Source organism: Alnus glutinosa, chromosome 5, assembly GCF_958979055.1.
Source record: "Alnus glutinosa chromosome 5, dhAlnGlut1.1, whole genome shotgun sequence".
Lineage (NCBI taxonomy): Eukaryota > Viridiplantae > Streptophyta > Magnoliopsida > Fagales > Betulaceae > Alnus > Alnus glutinosa.
Genome location: NC_084890.1, coordinates 14,270,105 through 14,283,603, shown reverse-complemented (window position 1 = coordinate 14,283,603; position 13,499 = coordinate 14,270,105). Strand labels below are relative to the sequence as shown.

General features: G+C 38.4%; 1 protein-coding gene across 1 annotated transcript; it reads left to right on the top strand.

Annotated features, from left to right (window-relative positions):
- The first annotated feature begins 6,945 nt into the window (after window positions 1-6,945).
- LOC133869007 (uncharacterized) lies at window positions 6,946-8,074 on the top strand. Its single transcript, XM_062305991.1, has 2 exons — window positions 6,946-7,860; window positions 7,949-8,074. Exons 1-2 carry the CDS (start codon window positions 6,946-6,948, stop codon window positions 8,072-8,074), a joined length of 1,041 nt encoding a protein of 346 aa, XP_062161975.1.
- Window positions 8,075-13,499: the final 5,425 nt, after the last annotated feature.

The window sequence follows — 13,499 nt, the reverse complement described above, 5'->3', positions numbered from 1 at the left end:
ATGTATGGAAATGTAAAATACAATATAGAACTAACAAGAAATCAATAGAGCATTAATTATTAAAGTTTTTTCCTTCAAACAAAACAATGAATTTTTATAATTTTTATTTTTATTATTTTTTCAGAATTGTCTTCTTTATATTTTTTTATTTTTTTAATTACTGCATTTTAGATTGTACCGTACACACTATCTTGGCGAAACGAGCGAAAAAAAAACATTTATTAGTTTTAGACTTTATCTTCCTCTCATGGCCCATAATAATCATTTGCAAATAAATCCAGATCTTCTTAGTAGGTGAATGATTTGAGAAAATAAAAGAAGATTTAGAATTAATTATACAATTGAATTAACATATCAAGAAAGAAAATAAGTTGTAAACAAGGAAAAAATTTATTGATAAGAGTCTATGAATATATCAATGGAAGGAAACCATAGAATAGCATATAAAAAGATGAGAAATGATTGTTTCACAACTCTTGTACAACTTCAACAAATTTTTTTTAAACTAACCATTGGATCTGTTTTCCTATATGTAGGTCTTCCATATCCAATGGTTGATTTTTAAAAAAATTGTTGGAATTGTGTAAGAGTTGTATGAAAGTTGTAGATGTATCATATCTCTAAAAAGATATTACAAGAGCAATGAAATCATATTTAGAAAGGTAAACTAAGATACTGATAAAGAAATTTAACAGTTTAATAAACTGTATATGGATTATAGGGTTGATTATGGAATTGTAAATGGAATGAATGAATGAAATAGTATGAATTGATGAAAGAAATGAAATTCGAATAGATTAGGCAAATTCAAGGATGCCTTCCCTCCAACTTCAACCGAACATTTACAAAACAAAAGCCTACGTTTATTACAGGAATTGGGCTTAAGATACTCGCCGATTAACCACTAGCCCATGTGCACAAGCTTCAACCTCAAGTATATTAAACGCTACATCTAACAAGTAAAACGACAAGCATCAACTAATCTTCTAGCTTTTCCTGCACGCCTCATTCTCGGATCTCAAGTCCAATTTAGAGAAAAATTTAGCACCCAAAAGTTCATCCACAAGCTCATCTACAATAGGTATAAGGAATTTGTCTTTGATGGTTACCTTGTTGAGGGATTTGTAATCCATGCATATCCTCACAGTGCCATCTGTCTTTCTTACCAATAGAACATAGAGGATAAAGGACTATGACTATGTCTAATGACTCCAGACTCCAGTAGATCCCTCACTATCTTTTCGATCTCTTCCTTTTGATAAAAAGGATATCGATAAAGACTCACAGAAATTGGATGCACTCCTTCTTTTAGAGGAGTGGAATTGTCATGCGACCTTACTGGTGGTAGGCCTTTAGGTTCTCTAAACAGATCGTCATATTGCTTAAGGGTATCTGTTAAAGGCCCTTGCAACCCTTTGTTCACCTCTAGCTTTAAGGGAGTATCTAGATTGGCCAATAGTTGTAGAAAGACTCATTTCTTTTCTTTTCTTGAAAGCTTCAATGATTCTCCATCTTCTAAGCTCACGCTAGGCCTTTTTTGGAGACCTTGCAGCACACAACTCTTCCCTTTTTGGCTGAATTACAATGTTAACTTCACAAAGTCTCACAAGATGAGTACTAAGGTGCGCAACCACTAGATTCCCATAACTATGTCACAGCCAGCCAATGGTAAGATAAAGACGTCAGTTCTAAAAACATAACCTTGCATTTTAATTCCCACATCTCTGCATTTTCCAGGACTAACCATTTATTGTCCATTAGTGACCCTAACTATAATACCATCTTGATCTATGGGTTGAAAACCAAGAGTAGCTAGAATTTTAGTACCAAAGAATTTGTGGGTACAACTCGAGCCTATAAGATTTATGACTTATTGATACTTTAGGATTCCTACAATCCTCATTGTCTTAGGACTAGGAGTACATATGATAGTATTAAGAGAGATTTCAGGAAATTCTTCCAAGAAAAACTCATTAAGATCATTTTCTTCTGGTGGTATGTCTTTCATCTTATTTTTATCAGTTTCTCCCACAACCTCAACAAGAAACAATTTCAACACACTGCATACATGGTCTCTACTCCATTTAGAATCACATGAGAAACAACTTCAACAAACTGTCACCAAGGCCAAGTTTGGGTTGCCACTGCCATTCCCATTCTGCCCAGCCCCAAATATAAGTTGTATATTCTGCCTTGGCTGACCTTGCATATTCCCTCGTGTACCAACATTGCCAATTCCCTTTTAGAATCCAATTGGTATTTAAGCATTCATATCATGATTAGGATTATGAAATTGATTAGAATTCCATATAGGTCTAACAACTCTTCTAGTATTCCACACACATTCTTCTTGATTCTGGCTAAGGAGTAAGCATCAATCAAGCTTTTAGGGCTAAACATTCTAACCAGTAATCTTATTTCATCCTTTAGTCCTCCCAAAAAAAACTTATTTTGTAAGATTCTGGCAGTCCTTGTACCTTAATGGCCAAATTATCAAATTGGGTATGATAATTCTCAAGAAAACCCACTTGTTTCAATTTAGTTAAGGTTTCCATAGGATCATCATATGATCCTTATTTCATCCTTTAGTCCTCCAAAAAAAAATACTTAATTTGTAAGATTCTATCGATCCTTGTACCTTAATGGCCAGATTATCAAATTGAGTCTTATAACCCTCAAGCAAACCCACTTACTTCAGTTTAGTTAAGGTTTCCATAGGATCATCATAGAATCATTTCCTAAATCTAAGTTGTATAGCCCTAACAAATTCTTCCCATGTACAAACACATTTTTTAGCCTTCAACTCTTGAAACCACACAAGAGCCCTACCTTCCATATGAAAGGAGGAAATTGAGAGCCTTTGTACATCTGGAGTTCCATAGAAGTAGAAGAATTAAGCGGCTCTGCAGCACCAAGTTTCTGGTTTCTCCCTATCAAACCTTGGGGAAATCCCTGTTGGATGCTACATGTATGTTCCCTCAATATTTTATTCAATTGTGATTTTCACTGCAACATACAGGATTAAGCAATTGTAGTAAACACATGGGGGAGTCAAGTTTCTTCAAAATGTTTCTTCAAAATTTTTAAGGGATTTTATAGGATTTACCGAATGTTATACCAAAATGTTTCTTCAAAATTTTAATGTTTGGGAAAACTGCAATTTACCCCCTGATGTTTACACGAATTTGCAATCCTGGAACCAATGTTTAGATTGCTTCAATTGCACCCAAGAAAGTTGCAAAAATTTGCAATCCACCCCCTTTTCGTCCAATTGCTCCGTCTGATGAGACGGAAATGGACTCACGTGCGCGGCATGTGACTTATATGCAGATAATCGGAATAAAATACCCTCAAAAAAATTGAGCCGTTGTTTTCTAAATAAAAAAAGACCGGTCCTTGTGTTCGCTTAAAAACTAAAAAACCACTTTCAAATGCAAAGTAAAAACCCGAAAGACATCCTGGGAGACTGAAGAAGGAACCAACAACAAATTTCTAATTTAGGATTCCTTTGCGGATTATCATCAACAACAAATTTCAGCCGAAATCGACTTTGGGCTAAGGGTTGTCGTGATTAAACCGACCGAAGTGGGTGTTCGATTAAGGTATGTTCAAATAAAAAGACTCCTCTTTTAAATTTAGGGTTTTGTGCAAAAGTAGGTTCCGTCGTTTTTGTGTTATGAAATCTTTTAAATTCATTCGGTAGTTCCTTTATTTTGTCTTGAATGAAGTGAAAGAACCGAACTAAAATGTGGTTAGGGTTCCGTCTGATGTGGATTTTTTCTACTTCAATAATAATACCACTCGCAATAGAACGAATCGTTGTAGGATGGTGTCTATATTGAGGGTGTCGATCCACAGGTAATGTATTGATTGCATGCATCAAGCTTTAATAAAATCGGTCCTAATTTATCCCTTTAGAGAAATGATGTTTTTGTGATTTTCAACTTGTAAACTAATGACAGAGATTAAATGATAGAAAGTAAATTAAAGTTGAACTTAATAAAATAAGAAATAGGGGTTTGATTTTACCGCTAACCTTGTACCAATAGCTATCATGTTAACATGGGACGTTCATTCTAGTCATGATATTACCCGTGTATGGTTGTCAATCACACAACAAAGTGTCAAGAAAATACCATCATTAAAAATAAGCATAACCCATCCTAAGATTAGTACCGATCGTCTACCTAAGCTAGGGTGCAGCACCATCCGTCTATCCAAGGCATGGACTATCAAACTTGTTAACTTAGTTACAAACAAACAATGATTAAGTGTAGCCCATCCTAAAATTAGTACAAATCATCTACCTAAGCTAGGGTGCAGCATCATTTGTCTATCCTAGGCATGAACTATCAAAACCTCTTGTTGCATGTTCAAAGAATACCATTGCATAACCATTACATTTACCATCTTTTGAACAATATACATAATTTGAGCACAATCAAAATGATAAGCTTTCTAGATAAACATTTCATCATGATTGCATTTAACTTTAAAACCAATTACAAAAATGTAATTCTCATAGTTATACAATCATCAATGCACACAATAAATATCCCAAAATAAAACATAATTAAGCCATTGATACTTGGATAGGGTTTATCAAAACCCTATGGAAAACTTTAGCTACGCATGGAGATCCGTTGATAATTTGGACTTGAAGAACAATTCCCCATTAACGAGCTTGTTATCTACAAACAAAACTAAAACTAAAAAGGAAAGAAAACTAAAAAAAAAAAAAGGGACGTGAAGAGCTTCCTAAAAACTAAGCTACCTAAAAACTAAAAACTCCTAACTAATCTACATTTTTTTTTTCCAGTCTTTTTTTTTTTTTTTTTTGGGGTGGTTCCCCCCGGATGGGGTTTTATGGAACAAGCTCTCCCCTTTCTGCTGCCTGGTGGAGAATGGTGCAGCCCATGCTGCTTTGCTGTCCTTGGCGCCTACTGCCCTGACGTGGACTGCTGTCCTAGGAGCTTGGAGCTGCTCAGGTGGCATGGAAGAATGTTGCCCAGCAGGTGCTGTCCCTTTCAGGAGCTGTCCAAGCCCATGCTGTCCTTGCCTTGAAGATGTGTGCATGCTGTCCTTGGGTAGGCTGCTGGCCGCAAGGTGCATGCTCTTGCTGTCCTTGGAGAAGCTGCCATGTAAAGATGGTGATGAGCTGCTGTCCAGCAGCTCCAGCTTTTTCATTCCATGTTGCTGTCCTTGGTGCTGCCCTTCACGTGCATGAGTTGTTGTCCAGCTTTTGTGAGCTGCTGTCCAGTAGCTTTGCAAGCTACAGGCCTACTTTTGCTAGCTTTGAAAGGGGGGACACGCAAGGGGAGACAAGAGGGAGAGGTGCTGCCCATCAACTTTGCAAGCTGCTGTTCAGCAGCTTTAGAGCTACTATCCAGTAGCTTTTGTTGCAGGTTTGGTGCCTCACGTGTCTTGCCTTCAACAAAAACCTGCACAACCTCATGCTTTCAACAAAATCCTGCACCACCTCATGCTGAATTTCCACAAAATCATGCAATAATGACTTCAATTTCCAACGTCCAGCACATCCTCTAAAGCTCCTAGCCACATCATGATTTAGATTGAGTTGCACACTCAATTTTTTTCTTCAATTCAGTGCTGACTTCTTCTTCAATTTAATGTTCGGTTTCCTTGATGCATTTATGTGTATTTTTCTTTAGGACCTAAAAATAAGATAAACACTAAAACAAGATAAAATGTTAAATTACAATGAGGTTAAGGGTTTAACAATAGCAAATTAAAGGGCTTGAATGTGTAACATTCAAGACCTATCATTGTCGTTTTGGGGTTATGAAATCTTTGTTTTATTCAGAAGATGCTTTCAATGATTGGCTTTGTATATTTTTTATTGAAAAGTTGCTTTCACTTACTGGGTCCGTGTGTTTTGTTGAATTTCAATTACCTTTGTGGCTTTGTATGATGATGGGATCATGTGCTTTGCTTTTACATGTGCATGATGTGCTGCTTTGTGTTGATTTGTGTTTAAAAAACAGCAGTGGTCCCCATCAGGAGAAAATGGTGCATGATTATGTCTGTGTGTGTAGTTAGTTGGTGTATTGTCTGTTTAAAAAACAACAGTGGTTAAATGAGAAAAATGGTGCCCGTGTGTGAAGTTAGTTGCTGTATTGTGTGTTCAAAAAAGAGTAGTGGTCCCCAGATGAGAAGTTGTGGTTGTGTATATTGGTTGCTGTGTTGTGGTCCCCATATGTCACTTAATGTGTTGTTGGCCTTTATTTAATTTTACAACATGTCACTTACTATGTTTTATTAAATTTACCTCATAGGACGGCACACAATAAACTAGTGGTTGAGGTCCATTTTGGGGGTAGGTTTGATCGGAGTTTTGGGTGTGAGTATACAGGTGGTGAAGTTGAACTACACAAAGATAGTGTTGACCTTGATAAACTATCTTTCTTTGAAATTGAAGATATATGTAAAGAATATGGATATAAGTTAGGGGATTTAATGTATTTTAAAGAACCCGTGAAGAGTCTTGCTGATGGGTTGCATTTAATTACTTCAGACCATGATGTGCTTTTCTTGTCTGCTTGCCTTGATGGGCATGCCATTTTGCAATTATATATTGTGTCTTTTGGGGATGGAGGAGGTGATGAAGAGGATAGTCAAGATGATAATGAATATGGAGGTAGGGTTGATTTGGATGATCCTTGGTGGGATGATAAGCTTACTGATACTGAAGACGTATTTGATGTTGATGTTGATGTTGATGTTGATAGTGCTGGACCCTCTATTGTAGAACCTGATAATCCTAGGGTTGAACAAGGTAATGTAGAGGATAATGAAGGGGGTAATGATGAGAATAGTGAAGAGGGTGGTAATGATGAGAATAGTTAGGAGAGTGGTAATGATGATAATGAAGATGATGTAGACCACATTGAAGTTGGTCATGATGACGATGACAATAACTCTGATATGGCTAGAAGTGACATACTTGTCTCACCAGTAGCTAGTGATGAAGAAGTTGAAAATTCTGAGTCAAGAGGGTCTGAGTTCCATGCAGTTGACCTTGGGGATCCAAGTTTGGAAGTTAAGATGAGATTCCAAGATATACAGACATTTAGGGAGGCTGTTAGGGTGTTCAATCTGAACAGGGGGAAGGACATTACCTTTAAAAAAAATGAGAGAAAAAAGTGTATTGTTGTATGTAAAGAACCAAAGTGTAATTACAGAGTGTATGCTATACAGGTGGATGATAAAGCTACATTCCAGATAATCAGCCTTCAAGGTAGACATGTGTGCGGCAAGCAATTTAGGAACTCAATTGTAAACTCTACATGGATAGCTGATAAACTGATTGATAAGTTTAGAGTTCAGCCCGACATGCCATTACATGTGATACAGAATGAAGTGAAAGAAAGATGGAGGATAGATGTGAATCCGAGCATGATGTATAGGGCAAGAATCAAGGCTAATAAAAAAATATATGGCAGGAATGGGGGTCAGTATGCGGCCTTGTGGGACTATTGTGAGACCTTGAGAGCAACCGACCCAGGAAGTTGTGTTGTGATGAAAGTGGATAGGACAGTACCCGAGGTGAATCCAAGGTTTCAAAGACTGTATTGTTCTTTGGCAGCCATGAAGAAGGGCTTTTTGGAAGGTTGCAGGCCTGCGATAGGGGTGGATGGGTGTTTCCTTAAAAGGCCATTTAAGGGGCAACTTCTAGCTGCAGTTAGACGCGATGGCAATGATAACATGTATCCGATTGCATATGCTGTAGTTGAAGATGAGACTAAGGACAACTGGATCTGGTTTTTGGAAACCCTAGTGTCCGATCTTGGGAACCATGAGCGGAATGGCAGGCCAACATTTATTTCAGATCGACAGAAGGTAAGTCATGGTTAGTAAACCGTGTGATTTCATTTTATTTTAAAATGTTTAACATTCTTAATCTAATGTTGTGATTTTTTAATTGTAGGGTCTAATGCCAGCCTTTGATTATGTCATGCCAACCGTCGATCACAGGATTTGTGTGAGGCATCTTTATGCGAACTATAGGGACATTGGGGGGCATAGAGGAATTGCCCTAAAGGAGAAGTTATAGGCTGCAACTTTTGCATACACTGAAGGGGATTTTCTAAGGGTAATGGGTGAGCTGAAGAAAATGAATAGTGATGCCCATGAGTACTTGGCCAAAATTGATCCTAGTACATGGTCAAGACCATGGTTTGCTACGGATTCAAATTGTGACCTTCTGCAGAATAATATATGTTAGTGTTTTAACTCATACATTCTAAAGGCTCGCAATAAACCTATCTTGACCATGCTGGAGCAGATACGAAAATAGTTGATGAGGAGATACCAGGCTAAGAGGGATGGCATTCAAAGTCTGACAGGGAAGTTAACTCCTAAAATCCAAAATAAGTTGGATGCAATATGGAATGAATCAATGGACTGTGTTGCCCTATATGTTGGTGATGACATGTTTGAAATGACTGGTCCAGATGGTAGACAATTTGTAGTCAACATGAGGAGAAAAAGTTGTGGTTGTAGAGTGTGGGAAATGTCTGGAATCCCCTGTGTGCATGCATATGCTGCTATTCGACATAGTTGTAAGAATGCAGAGGATTATGTTGATGAGTACTTCACTGTGGAGATGTACAAGAAAGCATATGAGCCAGTTATATACCCAATGCCTGGTCGGGAGCAGTGGATACCAACCCAGCATGACAAGTTGGAACCCCCAGTATCAAGAGTGGCCCCGGGTAGACCAAAGAAGGTAAGAAAAAGACAAGTTGATGAAAGTAGAGATCCGAAAAATCCAAACAGAATGAGAAAATTTGGTGCAAGGATGAAATGCTCCATGTGTAAGGGCAGAGGGCACAATAAAAGGGCATGTCCAATGAGAAGTACCCAAGCAAGTGTTGTCCTGCCTACCCCCCCTCCAGCCAATGTGAGTTTATTAATCCTTATTATCCTTTATTTTTTTATTATGTAATATATGAACACTGATAGTCTCACACCTTATTTGACTCATTTGGAATAGACACAAAGTACCACCTCAAGAACTCCTACACAGGCTACAAGAACAAATCCGGTCCCACCGCCTCCACTAGCAAGAACAAATCCGGTCTCACCTCCTCCAAGGAGACGGAAGACACAAAGGGTCGCGGCTATTTTTGGGAAGTCCAAACTGGGTCCCACCATACCTATTGATCTAACTGAGGGTGATAGTGATGAACGAGGTGGCCCTACAATCCGAGGGGGCCCTACAATTCAAGGTGGCAGTGCGGGAACCAGTGGGACAGTAGCTGATCCGGCATCCAAAAGCAAGGGCAAACGTGTGGTGGCCACTGTTAAGGCAATTGAGATTGCTGAAGCAAAGAGGAAGAGAATGAGGCCAGAATGGAAGCGTTAATTAAATTTGTGCTTGTATTTAATGCACATGTGCATAATCTGTGTATTTGACAGTTGGTAGTTGTGTGTTTGATACAGTACTAGAAATGCAGGATTGGTAGTTGTGTTTTTGATAGACAGTACTAGCAATGCAGAATTGCTTATTTTGGAATACATTGCAGATTATGATATTTTTATGATGTTGGAATGCATTGCAGGTTTTGATATTTGTGTGGTTTTGGAATGGCATTGCAATAATGTAATTTTTGGTTGGATAGAGAAAGAGTACAATACTTGAAGGGAACCTGTTGATGTGATACATAATATTGTCTTGAGTTGTTTCTGAGGTATCCAATTTTAAGCAGGTTCATATCATCGGATTGTGGATCATTTTTTTTTTTTGAATTCAATGACAGTGTGAAAAATATAATAGGATAAATTTCTGTTACTTTATAAATACAAGCAGCTCCAACTACAAACAATCCCACTTAAATACATGCAACAAGGCAACCAAAATACCACAACACAACTTAGTGCACAAAAAATGTTTCACTTCTAGCTTATATGGCCCCATAGAAGTGCACAAAAAATGTCTAACAATACAACTCAGGGCAACCTCAAATAACCAACCCTATTGTCCTGCTGGTTTTTGGTTGCATGTCCGAAGAAGAAACATAGTGCAAACAAAATCCACGAACACACAAGCATTGTGTGGTAATTCTTCTTCATTGCTTTAAATTTGATCCCCCAAATCTCAATTTCTTTACAGTATTGTGCAATTTATGCGTTCCTCTCATTGTCAACTTCGGCCTTCACCTTCTCAATCTCTTTCTCCATTTCAGCCTTCACTTTCCCGACTTTCTACTTCAACCATGGTTTCACATCGTTTAGTTTCTGCCATCAAACTTTCGTGCCACTCAACCAATCGACCAACAACCCTCTGACCATGTGCACACATTTTGGAATCAACCCACTCAAAGAAACAACAATCTTTGTGGATCTGCAAAACACAACAAATAATGAAATTTAGCATGATGGCCAATTAAACAAACAAAAAAATTGAAACTTGTCCAACTTGTCCATAATGCATTCCAGATTTTGCCACTTTTTAGCACCAACAATCCAACATCGAATGACATATATGCAGAAAAGCTAGATTCCAAAAGCCGACTATAAAATTGCAAATTTGAACCCCTAAATACAAAATGAAACCCTAAAATCGATCAGAATAAGTACTACTTGCCTTCCAATTTTCACACCCCATAAAATTTCTTCCGAAATTTTTGCTCGTGTACGCTGTTTTCACTTTCATCGGCCACTCGCAGTAGCATACTCGTTGTTGTGAAAAAGTGGCAACGAGTATTCCTAAAACCTTCTCTTCTCTTTTTATCTCCCCAATATTTGAACCAAATATACATGAAACAAAGCGGGAAACTTAGAAAACAACGGCTCAATTTTTTTAGAGTATTTTCGTTCGGTTATTTGCATATAAGTCACATGTCGCGCACTTGGGTCCATTTCTGTCTCATCAGACGAAGCAATTGGACGGAAGGGGGTGGATTGCAAATTTTTGCAACTTTCTTGGGTGCAATTGAAGCAATCTAAACATTGGTTCCAGGATTGCGAATTCGTGTAAACATCAGGGGGTAAATTGCAGTTTTCCCTTAATATTTTGATTTATTATATAGAACATATGTTGAATTAAAGATAAATGTTATAGATAAAAGTGATCTTAATGCATGGTTGAACTGGCATTACATTTAAATCAGCCCATGCATGCAAGTGAGTGGCAGTGTCACGTAAAAAATAAGCAACTAGGCCCCTGTTTTGTTGGAAAATGGACCACAAGCCCCGACAAAAGTGGCTCGACATTGGCTACTTAAAAGTACAAAGGTCTTAATGATATTATCCAGAATTATCACTTATTCTTTAGAATAGTATGTAGCAATAATCAATCACATTAACCTGTAATTAATTATGTTATAATAGAAAATATATATATATATATAAAACGAAATTGCCAATGCTAGTTAATAGCTAGCTTAGTACGGGTACTTACAGAAAATTTAAGGCTGAATTTTTATTTGTAAAACATTCTCGAATATGTTATCCACCAATGGTTTTTTTTTAAAAAAAAAAAAAAAAAAAAAATTGTTTATAAAACCAAAGCATCGCAACCTGTTCAGACGGCCTAGCGGACGTGAACCACCAAGAGCATAAGTTTGCAAGGATGTCCGGACACAAAAGTGAAGACTGCAAACGAAGAAGCTTTTTCCTACAACTGTCCAGACGCTAGGTCAAGCTGTCTGCACGCCCTTCAGCAAAACATTGGGTTTGCTGTTGCCCGTCCGGATGCCGCCGAGTAGAAACCCGAATTTGAGTAGAATTAGGGTAAGGGAACCTCCAGAAATCTCCTCCAATTTTGTTGGAAAAATTATTTGAATCACCCACCAGAAATCTTTTCTTTTGGCCCACTGGAAAAACCGGACATAATCTCGGTCAGATCTCCCTCAAGCCGCCGAAAATCCCAACAAAAATCAGGTCCTCCAGCTCTCGGGTTCTCTCCCTCTCGATCTCTCAAGTCTCTCGGTCTCACTCTCTATGTTTCACTCTCTCGCTCTCGATCTCACTCTCTATGTTTCACTCTCTCGCTCTAGATCTCTCTCTCAAACTCCAGTCTCACTCTCTCCCTGCTCAGGCGAGAAGGAAGGCAGAAGGAGGAGAACAATCAGGAAGGAAAGAAGGAGAAGGAGAAAAGACAAGAAAAGAAAAAGAGAGGAGAAGGCGTGAAAGAAGAAGGAAGAAAGAAGAGGTGCTGATTTTACAGAAAGGGTGGTCTTCTTATATAGGTTAGATCAGATATTTTGTTATAGTAAAACTTACAGGTTAAGTTAATATGCAGATATTTTATCTATAGATATTTTTCACATCAGGGCTGAAAATAAATAATGACTTCTAACAACCAAGTGTGTGTGTTTGTGTGCAACAAAAAATATCTTAAATGCAGAATATAAAGAAAACAAGATATTTGTACGAAGTGGAAACTCTGTTAAAAGAAAAACCACTCTGGGGCAGCCAAACCTAGGATATCCACTATACTAAAAACAAAGCTAGTTACAAGACACTCGTACTCACATACCCTTATGCAGTAGTTATACTTTTAACTCTGATACGAAACCCATCGTGAACGCTTCCCAACCAAGTCTCCTACTTGAAGGGGTCTTCAATGGATTCCTTTACCTTAGGGCCGACCACTAAGATAGACTTCACACGAACTGTTGAGCACACACTGGCAACGGCTTGAGAGCTAGCGGATGTTCGATTCTCCCTAAACACCCTCTCAAAGCTAAGAGAATTCAACACCGAATTCTGGACAATTGACAAGCCTAGGGCCCTCTATTGAAGTTAGCCTAGGGCCCTCTATAGACTCCGGCTGTCGAGCGTCCGGATTGAAGTTAGCCACGTTCGGATGGTCTTCTGTGATTGCCTTTCAGAAACAACGCAATTCTATCCTTATCAGGTCCACGTCCTGACGGCTTGGCCGAGTGTTAGGACGGTCTTCGCTGTATCTCCTTTCCGCGCTCCTAAAGGAAACCCAGAATATTCTGGAATGCTGGACATCGTCTGAAGGTGTTGCCACGTCGTCCGAATGTCTTGCAGAAACTTCCCAAACAGTGTCGACTGCTGAAATCCAACTCCGTGTAGAAATTGGAGAAGCTTGACCTAGCGTCCGAACTGTGTTGCTTTGACGTCCGGACGTCTTCAACGCTGAAGCTTCTAAACACTGCGGGGCGTTCGGACGCCTTCAAAGGCCCGTCCCGACGGTTGCACAGGAACCGGCTGTTCTGACTTGGAAATTGCATGGGATCTTCATGGACATCTTCTTAGAAACTTGTGACTATATACATGGCATGAAATAAGACACTGTACATATTACTTGAAGACTCTAAATAGAACTGATAATCCTGTTAAAAAGCAAACATTACATAAAGTGTTTTTGTCAACCAGAATGTTGCCAGTATAAAATACTAACAAACTCCCCCTTTGGCCATTCTGGGACAAAAAAATACTTGACCGGTTTGGAAATATATTCCCGGTTAAAACAAAAAATACTCCCTCTTTTTGTCTAAAAA

Coding starts and splice junctions, on each gene's coding strand:
- LOC133869007 (XM_062305991.1), top strand. CDS start 6,946: ATGGCTAGAAGTGACATACTTGTCTCACCAGTAGCTAGTGATGAAGAA. Junction 7,861..7,948: donor TTATTTCAGATCGACAGAAG/GTAAGTCATGGT, acceptor TTTTAATTGTAG/GGTCTAATGCCAGCCTTTGA.